The 14,547-nt window shown below is 38.3% G+C and overlaps 1 protein-coding gene across 5 annotated transcripts in view; it reads right to left on the bottom strand.

Moving 5' to 3' along the window:
- Positions 1-14,547, bottom strand: part of LOC101162504 (microtubule-associated serine/threonine-protein kinase 1) — a 95,196-nt gene that overhangs the window by 18,148 nt on the left and 62,501 nt on the right. For all 5 annotated transcript variants that reach the window (XM_078945683.1, XM_023955759.2, XM_078945692.1 and 2 more), the window contains 11 exons: positions 12,258-12,467; positions 12,053-12,154; positions 10,256-10,388; positions 7,994-8,061; positions 7,802-7,878; positions 6,630-6,838; positions 4,843-4,981; positions 3,902-4,034; positions 1,813-1,978; positions 1,591-1,692; positions 9-131 (listed from right to left, as the gene is read on the bottom strand). In XM_078945683.1, coding sequence (XP_078801809.1) covers positions 9-131; positions 1,591-1,692; positions 1,813-1,978; positions 3,902-4,034; positions 4,843-4,981; positions 6,630-6,838; positions 7,802-7,878; positions 7,994-8,061; positions 10,256-10,388; positions 12,053-12,154; positions 12,258-12,467 — 1,462 coding nt within the window. The remainder of the gene's footprint in view (positions 1-8; positions 132-1,590; positions 1,693-1,812; positions 1,979-3,901; positions 4,035-4,842; positions 4,982-6,629; positions 6,839-7,801; positions 7,879-7,993; positions 8,062-10,255; positions 10,389-12,052; positions 12,155-12,257; positions 12,468-14,547) is intronic.

Raw genomic sequence — 14,547 nt, 5'->3', positions numbered from 1 at the left:
ATGCTTACTGTCAAAGTAACTGGTGTCTTCCTCCGACTCCAGATGAGGGATGAACTCCGCTTTCTGCCTCAGCAGGCTGTTCCAGTCCAGATCACTGAAGAACGGATGCTGCTTCACCTCAAACGCTCCACCTGGTGGCATGGACAGAAAGGACATGGAACAGGTAACGACGCTAAACACGTTTGTTTCTGATAATTTTTGGATTTATTTGTCTGGAAGTGGATGCATCAGAGTGAAGCTGACCAGGGAGCTTGTGACTTGCGGTAGTAACTTGTACGTCGCACTTACAAGCAAGGTAAGACACGATAAAAAAACATATTAGATCAACTAAAAGCTCTTCTGAATTAATAACGTCTTGATCTGACTTCTAAAACACTCAATGGAGTTGATCTGTCGTACTGACAGAGGGAGGTCGTTCCAAAGACAAGGAGCCACAGCTTGACAGGCAAGGTCACCTTTTGGAATTTTTGATCAATTTTGATAAATTTTTGATAAATTTTGGTTTAAAGACCTCAGGGCCCGGACAAAAGAGTAAGGGGTTAAAAAGGTCAGCCATGTACTTGGGAGTATGTCCATGCAAGGCTCTGAAAACTAGAAGTAAAATTTTAAAATCAATTCTAAATTAAACTGGGAGTGTCAATATAAAGGCATAGTATGTGCTCGCTTATTGGCTCCTGTTGAAAGCCTTGCCGCAAAAAATATGAACAAGTTGTTGACGTTTTGTTGAAACAGGTAAAAAGTGAATTACAATACTCTAAACGAGAAGACATAAAAGCATGAATAATCATCTCCAGGTCAGTCTGGATAAGATGTTTTTTTACTTTTGCCATATTCCTCAGAAAATACATTCAATTTTTTGACAATTTCACAATAACAATTAAAAAAACTATGCAATTAATAAAAAAGAAACTTTATATTTTAGAAATCAATACAAAATTCTAGAAACCAAAACCTAATTCAAAAAGAACAAAACACATATCCAAAAAAATGAAACTAAATAAAATGAAATGTTTCAGACAACAAAAGTTATTCCAGAAATAAAATGAAATGGTAAAAAATAAAACAAAAAAAGAAACCGGAGAAGGTAGGTATTATTGGACATTATCGATTGATAATATTTGTTCAACTTTTCAACCGAAAGTTATTTAGCATGACAATACCTCCGATAGAATATTTTTTTAAGCTTCTGGCTACAGCCGCTGAAAGTCTAGTAACTGCTCAATCAACTGTTTCCCACAGTTTAGCCAAAACATCATCATCATCCAATCAGTGACCCATAATACTCACCTTTTCCAGTGTATTTTATTTTAACATTTCATTGAGATGTTGGGAAATTACTCATTATCCGAAATGTTTTTTTCCCGTACATTTTTGTTTCCAGAATTTTTATTTGATTTCTGCTTTTCAATAATTGTTTTGATTTTTTAATTGCTTCCAAACTAAACAGATTCTGTATCCAAAGTTAATGTGATGGTGCCTTTATTGCATTTTTCTGCAAATTCTGCTCAAGAATTGTTCTTATCGGTCACTCAGTGTTGTACAGGTTTTTAATACAGAAATTATTTAATGTTTTGAAGTTTATAGCAGTACCTGTGCCTAGCCTTAAAAGAGGGTTGGTCTGCAAAAGGGCAGAGATGAGGGCCTGGGCATCGGCGGGTAAAACTTCATCTCCTTCCGGCCAAACTATGTCATCTTCAGAGAACATAAAAAAAGAGCAACATTTGAGAATAACATCCTTTAGAAAAAAAAAAAATTTATGTGGGGAAATGTCCTTGGGGGGTGTTTTTAATTAATAAATTTTGGTTGACAAACCTGTGATAACCTGTCCAAACAGCTCCTCAGGTGTGTCTCCAAAGAAAGGCACCAAACCCACTAGGAACTCGTACAGGATGATACCCATGGCCCACCAGTCCACAGGCTTACCATAGCCTTGCCGAAGAATCACTTCCGGGGCGATGTATTCTGGCGTGCCGCAGACCTGCAGGAAGTTATGCAGAGAACAGGATTAAAAAACAGTTTGATGAAAGACAGCTTAAAACCACATCCTCAAAAGAGTAAAAAAAGAAATTTAACACTGCTATGAAAGAAAAGTTAAGCTTTAAAACTATTGAACATACCAACTACAACATTAAGATAACCCAACTGCAAAAACTTGTGATCAGTTAGGAAGAGCAGAAAAATATAGCCAGTCCAGCTCCAGAATCTTCTAACATTTACTTCGAAAGCCCAAAAAAGGCATGAGAATGAAATACTATCAATATTTTTACAGCAGCATGCACTGCAGAAAACTCTTTTAAAACCAGATGAAGGAAAGTAAAACCCCTTTAATAAATCATTTGTGTCATGGCAGTGTTCACTCTAATGATCATGCAGTATGTTCAGTTGTGTACTTCTGAGGATGCAAGTCCAAGTATTAAACACTCCTGTTTTTGTTTACACACCATTACGAAATGCACAGACAAATTTTCCTCCAGATCAAAATCTCCGCAACAAACATGAAAGCAAATGTGCTCTGCAGCTGTGAGATGATGAGCAGCAGAGAAACAGAAGCCTGCTTCCACACAGGAGGACTCACGGACCAGCCTGACTAATTACAGTTTAATTCACGGCATAAACAATAACTGCATCGCAAAATTAGTTTGTTACAGAGATAGAGACAGCGTTAATTATTGAGGCTGAACAGGAAGTGCTGCAATGTATCTTTTGTAGAGATTATTGGCTTTGCTGGACGGTTCAGAGCCATTGCATGCATGGTTGCAGGAGAAGAAAGGAACTTTTAAATGGTTGTGGATTCGTCAGACTGGCTCCATCTTTTCCTAATAAGGTATTGTTCAAAATCTAACACATATTGCTAATTTGCCGTTGGCCTATGCATTTTTAATGCGTTCACATCTACAATCTTCAATCTAACTAACAGATAATGCACCAATAGGTTTTTGTTGTTGTTGCTAATCTTGTAAAAATAAGACATCTACAATTTGCTTAACCTACTGTATCCCTTTCAGCGTGACAGGGCTGCCAGAGCCTAACCTGTCTACTGTCGGGTGAAGGCGAGGTACGCCCTGGACAGGCCGCCAGCCTGTCCCCAAAAAATCCCACACCCTCAGTAATTCATAGGGACAATTTACAGTAATCAGTCAACCTGAAGCAAGTTTTTGGACTAAGAAGAAGCCGCAGTGCCTGGAGAAAACCCACCATGTACGGGGAGAACATACAAACTCCATATGGAAAGGACCCAGCCGGGTCTTTTCTATGTGAACCAAGGGCTTCTCCCTGTGAGGCGAACGTGCTAAGCTTATCGTCTCTGTACATCTTTCTTCCTTGGGTTAAGTGTGTTACTTCTAATTTAACATTTAAGAGTATACCAACTTTTAGTAAAGGTCTTTTAGATCATTTTGAGGGCTATATGTTATTTTTACTTTGAAATTCTTACACTCATTTCTTTAACCTCTAAAGACCTGTGCTAATATTTGAGCTAACCTCCACACATGTAGTCACGGGGCTCCAGGTAAGCACAATTAACCACTGTGACAATATGCTTCTGGGTACCAGAAATGCAAATGTGTCCTCTGTAGAGGACATTTCTAAACCTGAATATCTTCCAAACACTGCATACTAAATGATGATACAAAATGCAAGTGTAAATTATTTTGGATGTATGTGCTTGATCTTGTTGGATACTGCAAATATCTTACACTGAGTTACTTTATGCCTTGTAATGTAATTGCTGGTGTTTTGAAACACTTACGTATATCCCATCAAATGACATGTTAATTAGGGAATTATCACTTAAAAAAAATCATGCAAAAAAGTGACAAAAAAGCAACTAAAGAAGAAGCAGGTATGCTGCCCTGTTTGTAGTCAAATAGATTTTATTGAACTTTTGCTATTTTGACTGTACCTGTTTGTCCAGAAACTCTCTGGCATCTTTCTCTATGTGTCCTTCATAGAGGTTGGTGGTAAGGCTCATTAAACCCATCTTTGACAAACCAAAGTCTGTGAGCTTAATATGTCCCATGGAGGTGATCAGGAGGCTGTGAAGACCGAGAGGAAAACCATCAACAACCATTATTTCTATTGCTGTAAAGCCTAAAATGTCCGAACGTGTGGAGACTTCGTTCAAAAACAGATCTAATGTCAGGAGTCAGGAGGCATTTAGGAGCAATTCTTTTTCCTCGCTGCAGCAGAAGTGGCTGCAGACAATTATGGCTTTATTAAGAAACACAAAGAGTAACTATTAGACCACTGGTGCTTGTCTGCAAAACAAAAATCCATCGCTTGTTTTTCACTATAAAGTGGATTATCCCCTTTTGATTCTTACATTTGTTTCAGTCCCTCAGGAATCCACTTGTTTGCATGTTGTTGTTTGCAGTGTTTGGATGTTATTGTTTTTTTTATTAAGATAATTTTTCTATCTTTTGTTTGCTTTATGCTGTTGTTTCCCTCTTGAGTTAAAATCATGATTCCTATCATCATTTCTTTTCAGTTTATTTTAATTCGTTTCCATGTTTCCTTCGGTCAGAAATGCATCCTCATCTTTAGCACCTTTTCTGTAGCTGGTCCTTTTTCCCCACCAAGCCTTTCTTATATTTTTTTATTTTTTGTTGACTTTCCTGGCCTGCAGTATCCATTACTTTGTTCTTTTCATTGGTTCATTAAAGTTTATTTTCACTCCACTCCTCTTTGTCTTGCGTGACCTTTCATTTGGTTCTTTTGACAGCCCTTACAGCTAACTCTTTCCCTCACTAATGACTTAGAAAATGACACAATCAACCAGCTTCTATAGACATTAGATGAAAGTTTCAAGAAGAAAAATAAAAGAATCTCTGTTTAGACACTTACTTATCGGGTTTGAGGTCTCTGTGAACGATACCGTAGTTGTGCAGGTATTCCAGAGCTAAAACGGTTTCAGCAAAATACATCCTTGCCAGCTCCACAGGGAGAGCCCCGATGTTTTTCAACAAAGTGGCACAGTCACCACCTGAGAGAAGAGGAGAAACACTTTTTCTTTTTCTATTTTAAAGACCTAACCAGCAAGGATCTTGAAAAATAATATGTTTCTCGTTAGCTGGAATGGAAAATCCATCCATCTTCTGTTCCTGCTTCATTTTGCTCAGGGTCACAGGGGATGCTGGAGCCTATTCCAGCTACCTTGGGGGTGGTTGGGGTACACCCAGGACAGTTTGCCCATCCACACTCAAACAGAAGCTGGCACGACAGTTTAAAAAAAAGAAAAAAAATCACATTTATCGAAAAAAGGTTTTTGCGCTTGGAGGAGGTGGTTTTTGAGTCATATTGAAATTGACATGTTTCGCAAAATTACAATGGAAACACTTTTTTCTAATTAAGTGACTCACATGACAACAACTCTGCACAGGTAGCCAGTTTGTAGATAGCGACGGCACTGCGCTTCTTGTTAGGAACTGGCTGCCTTGGACACTGTACAGCGGGCGCCACAGCAGGTCCCCCAGCATCACACAGCTCTTTAAAAGTTGAGCGTGTCATGCGGAATTATTGGATCTTCCGTAAAATCAACAACCACTTTTTCCCAAAGTCACTTCCATGCCGACGTGTTAGGAGCTTGCCCCTCCATGGCCTGAATAAGAGACCGACATCTCCTTTGATGGCAGAAATTTTAATGTATCTGCTGTAAATCAAAGTATTGCTCAAACGGCATATTTATGAATGACTTATTGGGTGAGTTGGCTTGTTTTTATTTGCATACCGGTAATTAAGATTTCACGGAAACAGTGTATTCATGAAATTGTGTTTTTTTCTACATTCCTAAAATTTTTTTGTATGATGGAAACACAGCTAGAGACGCACACACTTTTAACAATACAATTTAGAAACACCAATCAACCAATAAAGCCTGTTTTTGGATTTTGGGAAGAAGCCGGAGTATCCAGAGAAAAACCCACACAGAAAAATGACCAGGATTCGAACCTGGCTGGGTAGGCAAACCTTTTGCGGACTGTGGAAACATCTTACTAAATGAAAACACTGTTCTTCATAAGGAAACTTCGTCACTTTTTTGCATCTTTGCTTACATAATTTGTATTTCTGTCATGTAATTCATGTTTACTGGCCCTTCATCATGCATGAGTCACTAATCCACACCTTCCCCTTAACACCTCAGTCAGGTTGTTTAGACCTGGTGTGAACATGCGTCTTGGCAGTCCTGATCACAAGTGGAGGGCTCAGAGTGTACCAGTCCATCCCTGTTATTAAAATGTCTCAAAAGACGTCACAAATGACCTTTTCTGAATGGATGTCACTTCCTGTTTTTTTAAATCTTTTTAAAAATAAAGTCGTGTTGTAACGGGCAGCAGGGATCAGCTTAAGGTCTACTAATGTTGTGAAATCCTGAGTGACATTTAGTTGCCTGGAAGTAATTTTTTCAGGCTGCCTGCCAGGAGCTGAATGTGAAGCCTGCATGGACAGGTTACCTGATCATAGCAGGGGACATATTCTGTTGAGTCCACCAAAGACCCTCAGACTGGAGCAAATCAATGCAGTGAACAGTTGGGATTTCAAATTGGACGTTGAAAGACCCAACATAAAACAGACTTGACAGAACACAAATTTTCAACTTTTTTTTTTCATTTCGGTTGTAAATTTGTCCTCACCTTCCACATACTCCATGACCATGCAGAGATGTCGGCGGGTTTCAAAGGAGCAGAACATGGAGACGACGAAGGGGTTTTCTGCAAAAGTGAGGATGTCCCTCTCTACAAAAGCCTGCTGGATCTGATTCCGCAAGATAAGGTTCTGCTTGTTGATTTTCTTCATTGCAAAACGCTGCCGCGTCTCTCTGTGGCGCACTAGGTAGACAGCGCTGGAAAACAACAGCAGAAGCAGAAGAAATATAAATCAGCATAAATCTGTTATAGATCAAAGATATTCAAGATATAAAGTTCAAATTTCCTTTTAATCAATGACAAATTACTGTGTTTTCTCTTAATGTCATTAAGATAAACATTTTTTAATTACCAATCTTTTTATTTCTTAACACAAAATAAAACAGCAAATGTCCACATGTTGATCTTTTTAAAATGTGTCCAATCTCAGTCATGCTGTTCCTTCTTTTTTTAAACCTTCAGTATTATTTGCAAAAACGTAAAAGACAAGAGGAACACATTGAGGAACAAGACTTCTGAAAATACTTTTTTTGACTAGAAATGGCAAGAGAGAGAGGCTCTGAGAAACAGACAGGACGCAGAACTGGAGGTAGCAGAGAGGACGATGCCGAGGTTCTTTTTGGGAATGTATAGGATCAGGAGGGAAACATCAGAGGGACATCTGGAGATAAATGCAGGGATGCAAATTGAGATGTTTTGGAGATATTCAAAGGAGAAACAGTGATTCTGTTGGTAAAGGGATGCTGAGGTTGGAACAATGAGGAGCAAAGTCTAGAAGAGGACCACAGAAGAGGTTATCAAGAAGAACACGAGGGTGGTTGGAGAGGACAGGGTTAGATGGAGATGTATGATTGAGCAAAAGCCCCAACAAGCTGTTTTTTTAAGTAACTTTCTTTTAATTGTTTCTAATAAATTCACATATCTTTGTCATATCAGCAGTTATAAACACATAATGATAACAAAATTGCTTGTTGAGCTTTTGCTTTTATTTGTTTTCAGGACATTTAAATACAGGATGATGATGTCTCAAAATGTTACTATCCTGATAAAATATCCACATCATCCATCACATTAGATTGAGAGCTTGACAAAACTCTTTATATAACTTGAGTGGATTTGGTCTCAGCAAAAGATCAGTCAGGTTCAAATCCCTTGCTTACCCATAAGCTCCATTGCTGATCAGCTTGATGGTCTGAAAGTCTTCTTCCGTAGGCGGTTTGATGGATCTTCCTTTCCCCTGTGGATATTTGATAGATAAATAAATACGTCAGCAACCTTCGATTTTTACATTCATGTGTTAAGATTTTGCAATTGTAAATATGTAAATGAATGTGTCTGCTCGCATTCATCACCTCTGCTGAGTCATCTGTCTCTGGAGTCTGTGGGCCCTCACTGTCATAGCTGTCAAGGCTCACGATTTCTGCAAAGAAAGACGCCAGTTGGTGAAAAATCCCAGAGTTCTGGAGTTTCCAGACAGAGAAGCTGGTCTCCCACAATGCTGAAGCACCTTCAGCAGAACCACTTTTCAGGTTTCAGAGAGGCGGAGGGGGCCAAAGGCGCTAAATCAGCCTGAGACAAATATGAGATTTAAAATAGCTTCTTCTAGCAATTTGTCTCAGTTTTGTCAGCTCTTCTGCCCCCTCACTTTTGTTCTCCCCCCCCCTTAAGAGAAAGGCAGAACATTTTCTTTGTTCTTGTATTTTTGCTTGGGACATCTGCTAAAAAAAGGTCTCACTCTGAAAAGGCGCTCAGTAGGTACTAACTACTAAAAAGATAAAAGTCCCTCAGCTGAGAGTCACATATGTGCTCAGTTGCTGTTTGGCACTGAAAAAATCTCGTCAACTGTCTCCAAGACACCAAAGAATGAAGTGTGAGCATGTGCAAGCAGCTGTGTGGGTGTGTGTGCACGCTCGCCTCTGCATGACAATAGGCGCTACAGCCAGAAAAACATTCAAACAAGTGGAGCGTTGTTAGCAAAGATTAACTCTGACAGAACTAAAGCGAGATTTCTATCACACAAGTGATAAATAAAATCTTCTTTTTGTGGAGATTTTTTCTGAGCCATTACACCAATGAGCTAATGAGAAGGTCTTGATGGATTAGATCCAGCGCTGCTGAGCAGATGCGAACAGACGAGTGAGCTCGGGGCAGAATTTAATCCCTGATGATTAATGAAAGAGAGCAATGTCACTGCACCACCGATGAGGCCGGTCCAGACTCTGCTTCTCTATATATCCTCATTCTGAGCGTCCTAATGATGAGTAGATTTAAGGAGCAAAATCGGAATCAAGCTCTATAATGAAACAAGTCGAGGGAAATGATAGATATACAGAATTAAAACTACATCCTGCAAAATACAGTATGGAGTCTCCAATGTCGCTGAGACTAATTTATTCAGTCCTTTAAAGTAAGAAAGAGAAAGCAAGTTCTTTTTTAAAGTTAGTTTCATTTAAGCTAAATATGATCTGTTTCTATATCTTGTACTTTAATTTATGTAAGATAGCCAAAAATAAAATCTCTTTGTGTGCAACTTAAAAAGAAAACGATAAACGCAGAAAAAATAGAAAACTTTACCTAAATTGTATATGGTATCTTGTGGTTTTACTTAGAATTGAAATAGGATGTGTAGTATTGATGAATTCAACACTTACTATAAGTGTCTCTAAACAGCATTGAGTGACAGGTTGCAGAAAAATTACAAGAAGAATCGCTATTAGAACCAAAAAATCAAATTATTCTCACTGTTTATGATTAGATTGTTTTTTTACTTTTTGCCTTTTATTGGTGCAGCTAAGTTCTCTTTTTAAAGATTAGGATTTTATAAAATAATGTTTCACCATCATCACTTCTGTTTTCCAACTTTATGGAGGTTGTTAACACATTTGAATCTAAAATGTTTTAAGGATAGTTGAAGAATTCCTAAAGAATTCCTAAATTAAAAAAGCCTGCATGAACATTGAGGCATTAAGATTTTTTTTTCTTTTTTACATTTTTTTCTTTTTTTTTTAAACAAATATCTTATTTTGACACTTTTACTTTATGTTTTTTTTAGGAGACTCAGCTATTCTTTTTGTTCCTTTGTTTTTACTGTCTTAAAAGTTGTTTTTATACTAGTTCTATTTATATATATTTTTTATACTTTACCCTTGTTTTTATGATTTTCATCCCCAAATAGCTCTTTGTTTTAGTGCTGTTGTACCAAACTGCTTTAGAAATAAAGTTGAGTTAAATTGTATGCATCTACCAAGAACAACAAGGACAACTTGAAGATAATAACACTTTGGGGCAAAAATTCAGGCAAAAAAAATATAAATCATGATAACGACACTCACCAAAAACCCCAAAGAAATTGTCAATCTGAGATTCAGGTGGACTTAATTCTGCACTATGCAAAATATTTTCTCTTGAACAGAAACCGTCTGGCTGTTTCCTGCCGCTCTCAGTCTCTATGGCGAGTTGGAGCTTAATGTCGTCCTGGCTCCAGCTCAGCACTTAACAGACAGAGTAGTATTGATCCTTTCATCTAACTCAAGCTAAGAAAGTAAAACGAGCAAAGCTGGCCTACAAGTTAAAGCTCATTCCATTTGTTTCCATCTGCATTTTATCTGTCTTACCCTCCAGTGGGTCTCTGGTCAGGCCCAGCTGGCTTATAATATATCGAGGGATGTCTGCTTTCATGAGTTGCCCTTCTTTGGCGTGATCCTCGGCTGCTTCCAGCAAGTGATAAAACTCCTCTGGGTTAAACTCCTATTGTTAGAGGAGGAAATGTGAAGAAGGAGAGGAAACATAAAACACAAAGTGCAAAAACATATATAAAAGTAAACAGCACTTTACTTTTTCTCAACTCATTTTGTAACAGTTGTTTTATTACTCCCGAGCTTGCCCCTGATGTTCTGTGAGATTCTTCTTGATCCTTCTTGTTGATGAAATAACATTTTGATAAGAATGCTCAGGGAAGCTGGTATAATTTCCTCTCCTACTTTCCTGTGTTGGCTCCCTTCAGCCAGAGAAAACAGAAATAGGGGGAATTAACCTGGCGCTCTGATGACTCGCCTTACTCGTGGATAGTATTCCTGTAGCCAGACAGCCCACCGACTGTGACATTTTCAACAAAGCGGATCTAGCAGGAATGCTAAATGAACTGTACGGGAGTGGACAACATCTTATCTGTGCCAGCATTCTCCTCTCTAACCCAAGAGCCATGAGGATCTAAAGTCCTCTCCACGTCTTGCTTGACCCCATCGACCTATTCTGACGGTTGCCTTGACAACAGAAAGATGAGCCAGGAGTGTTGGGAGGAGGATGCTGCAGCGGATAAAAAGGGGATAATATCAATCAGCGAGTTGATATTCAGGTGTGGCTAAGCTTTCTGTTTGTGAATAGGCTCATTATTACAGAGAAGGGCTAAGAGAATGAAGCAGCACGCCAAGGACACTGTTACTTTTTCATAAAAGAGAGAAAAATAACTTGAAGCTATAAAAACACAGCTGATAGCACTAGTGTGTGCCTGGCTCAACTTAAGAGCTTGAAAATATTAGTGACCATTACATTAGATTCATTCATTTTCAGCACCCAATACATGCTCTTCAAAACTAATAAAGTTATATCAGGTAAACACAAAAACATGAAATAACATTGACGTAAATAGCAACCAATAAATAAATAGGAAATGCCATTGGGACACGACACTTTTTTTTGAAAAACAATGAGTGACTTACAATTCATAAAACCCACTCAGATAAAAAAAAAGTTCGTGTTTTTTGGGTGTTTTCAACTTGTCACACTGTTTTTCCACGGAGGACATAAATAAAGAAAATTAAGCTCAAAAATGAATTTTTTAAGTATATCGATGTGAAACAGGAGCTGATGAAAAAAAAATGCAGTTTAAAAAAGAACTTCTTTGTAATATAGAACATTTGCTGGGTGGGCAACAAGCTCCCTGCTCCACTAAAACAAGAGAGCTCTAGGCTTCAGGTAGGGGCAGAGTCGGTGGGGTTGCTCCGCGCCAACAGCCCCACAGACAAATCAGAGGCAAATTTATAATGAACTCCTGCCACGTTGCAGAAACCATGTTCTAGAAAACAAGACAGGTTTTGTTATTTTGTCCAAAAATTGCATAATCATAAATGAAGGACCACTGGGAACAATTTTAAAAAAGCTTAAATAATGATGGGAGTGGGACTTTATTTTTTTTTACTTTAACCGTTTGTAAGAAATCCCACCTCAAAGTCTCATCACTTATTTGTTGCATCAAAAACAAAGACTGAATGTTCATCTGTTGCTATTACTGAATAAAAGAAGAATACTTTTGAAGAATAAAAGCATTCAGGCATTTTTTTTTTTTTTTGGGATGAGCACAACCGACTTGCAGATTTGATTCTCATCATTGGAAAAGATAGGATGAAACTTGCCAAACACTCCAGCAGCCTGGCAGGACGAGATGTGATGATGAAGAGCTTTTTGACGATCTCAATGATGAAGGTGAGTTCCGAACTCTCTGAGCGCTCATGTGCCTGGCAAGGAAGGACAAGCCAAGAGCGAAAAAGCTCAAAGAAAGTGGGAGTTTGAGCAATTTGACAAACCAAACTGTGTTGTTGGTTTTTTTTTCAAACTCACATCATGCAGCAGCCTCTCCAGGTTTTCCTGTAGCTCGCAGAAGTAAACACTGGTGATAAGGCCCTCTTGCGATTTGGCCAGGCAGTCTCTGGACATCTCAGCTATCTGGTGGTGGATGAAGCTGAGTAACCCGTCGGCCAGCGGCAGAACACTCTCTGGGGAGTAGTTCTGGATGAATTCTGCCAGCCTCTCCTCCATTTGAGCTTTGGCCTTTTCAATGGACAAGAAGGACGATTAGGAGTCATCTAAGGCACAACAGCAAAAATCATTATTCTGCACAAGGTACAGTACAACATCTTGACTAGATTTTCAGCAAAAGTATTAAGAATTAAAATTAACTTAAAAAAAAGATAAACAAGGAAAAGCAAATATTTTGAATAGACTTTAGTAATCGGCTCACTTATGCAATTTTCTGCAAAAAACATTATGCTGTATTGGATTTTAAATGCAGATTTTTGTCCTATTAAGTGTGTTGTTCTTTGACTAAACATCAGGTACTAACCCAATAAGTGTTATATAAAAGTCAAACATCTCCAGTCCTCTCATGTTTTCTCTAAGCTGCTTTTTAGAGATTTTTTTTTCTGTGGTTCACATATTTGATTCAACACTGAAGCCAACAACACGGCAAACTGTAACTCTGGGAACTATGTCTACAGTGTTTGATTCCACCTGTCTGAAGTGTGAGAACATTTCATCACACGCATCCACACACACATCTCTGCACACAAAAATGGTTGTCTATCACCAAGTTTGGATCACACATCCACATTTCAGGGTGTAGAAGTTAGAAAGAAAAACTTTTAAATAACCTTAATTAAGACTAGCATCATACTGGTTTAAAATGAGAGTTCTTTGATACCGAAACCCCAAATGGAAAAACACCAAGAGATAGATTGTGGTTCAGGTGGTGATGTAAAGCTGGATCTATGTTTCTTCCTCTTTGTTAACATTTGTGATTCTTTTGGTTTAAGTTTTTTTAGGTCCCATTCCCTGGCCTTCCCTTATTTGCTCTGTAACATTCAAGAATTGCTTTTAAAATCATTTAAGTTAATTTTCGACATAATTAGTCAGCGTTCATTTCTGTTGCGTGTCATTCCTCTATCACATCTCTTTTCATGACAGGAGAATCTGGCCCTGACATGACCACACATCTGATTTTATCAGGGTTAAATAACTCAAACTAAACCGGCAGTGGATGAGTAGAAAATTACACCAACTGTGAACAAAAGTTGGGGAACAGAAACAGAAAGCCTGAAAACTCAACACTACTTTAACACAAAGTGAAAGATGACTTAGATAACCTAAAAGACAAAACTGAAATAATAGACAAAGCACTTGTGCATTAGCAAGACTGCAAATGCATAAGTGCATCTGTAAATTTTTGTTTACACTGCCACTAATATTGTTTCTGAGAAACTCACAAGTTAATCTTTAGTACTCTTCAAAGACCCACTCCAATGATAATTGTGTTTTTTGGTGTTTTTAACATAGCATTTTTCTCATAATTTAGGACATATAAAGCAGAAAATGAAGCTTCAAATTTAATTTATGAATATTTCTTTATTCAAACTGTTGTGAATCAGGAACAGATGAAAAAATTCAGTTTGAAAAACAGCATTTCTGTGACATAGAAAACACACTCCCTTATCCGCTCTGCAACAGAGAACAGAGTAGGGGACGGGGTTGCTCCGTTCCAACAGTCCCACCCACAACTCGGAGACATATTTCTTACAAACTCCTGCTGCTCTGCAAAAAAAATGCCCTAGAAAATGACAATGGTTTTTGGATATGGCTAAAAATGGCGTAATAACAACTAAAAGAGCACTGAGGACACTTTATATCAAAAGACAATCAGGGTGGATCTTTAAGGAAGTACACTTTTAATCCAAACTGTAAGCCGTGCAGGGGTGGACACTAAATCTCAAATCCCTAGCAGCGGGACACCGAGGCTGTTTGCAGGATTCTAACGCACATGAAACAAAGCGCCAATCATTTCACCCCCTGTTTTCTTTAAACAGAATAACTGCACACATTTGTCGAGTCAACAAGGCTCCAGATCTGCTGTATGGACTAATGAAACAGATACAAAACATGATGATGCAATCAAGATGCATTTAAGACTTCTATGTATGAGCATTTTCAGGAGGCTCTAACAGCCTCCACAGTGACCAAGATTACATTTAGATTTGGTTTTCGTGCATCGCCTGGTGCTGCGGGTTCATTAGCCTCCCTAAAAAATTCTCTGGAATTTGTAAGGGTTGTTCATTGTAGCTTGGGTAAAAATTAGTGA

This window comes from Oryzias latipes, chromosome 1 (genome assembly GCF_053564925.1).
Source record: "Oryzias latipes strain Hd-rR chromosome 1, Olatipes_Hd-rR_3.1".
Classification (NCBI taxonomy): domain Eukaryota; kingdom Metazoa; phylum Chordata; class Actinopteri; order Beloniformes; family Adrianichthyidae; genus Oryzias; species Oryzias latipes.
Note: the sequence above shows the minus strand (reverse complement) of the source record. Positions and strands in the feature narration are given on the sequence as shown.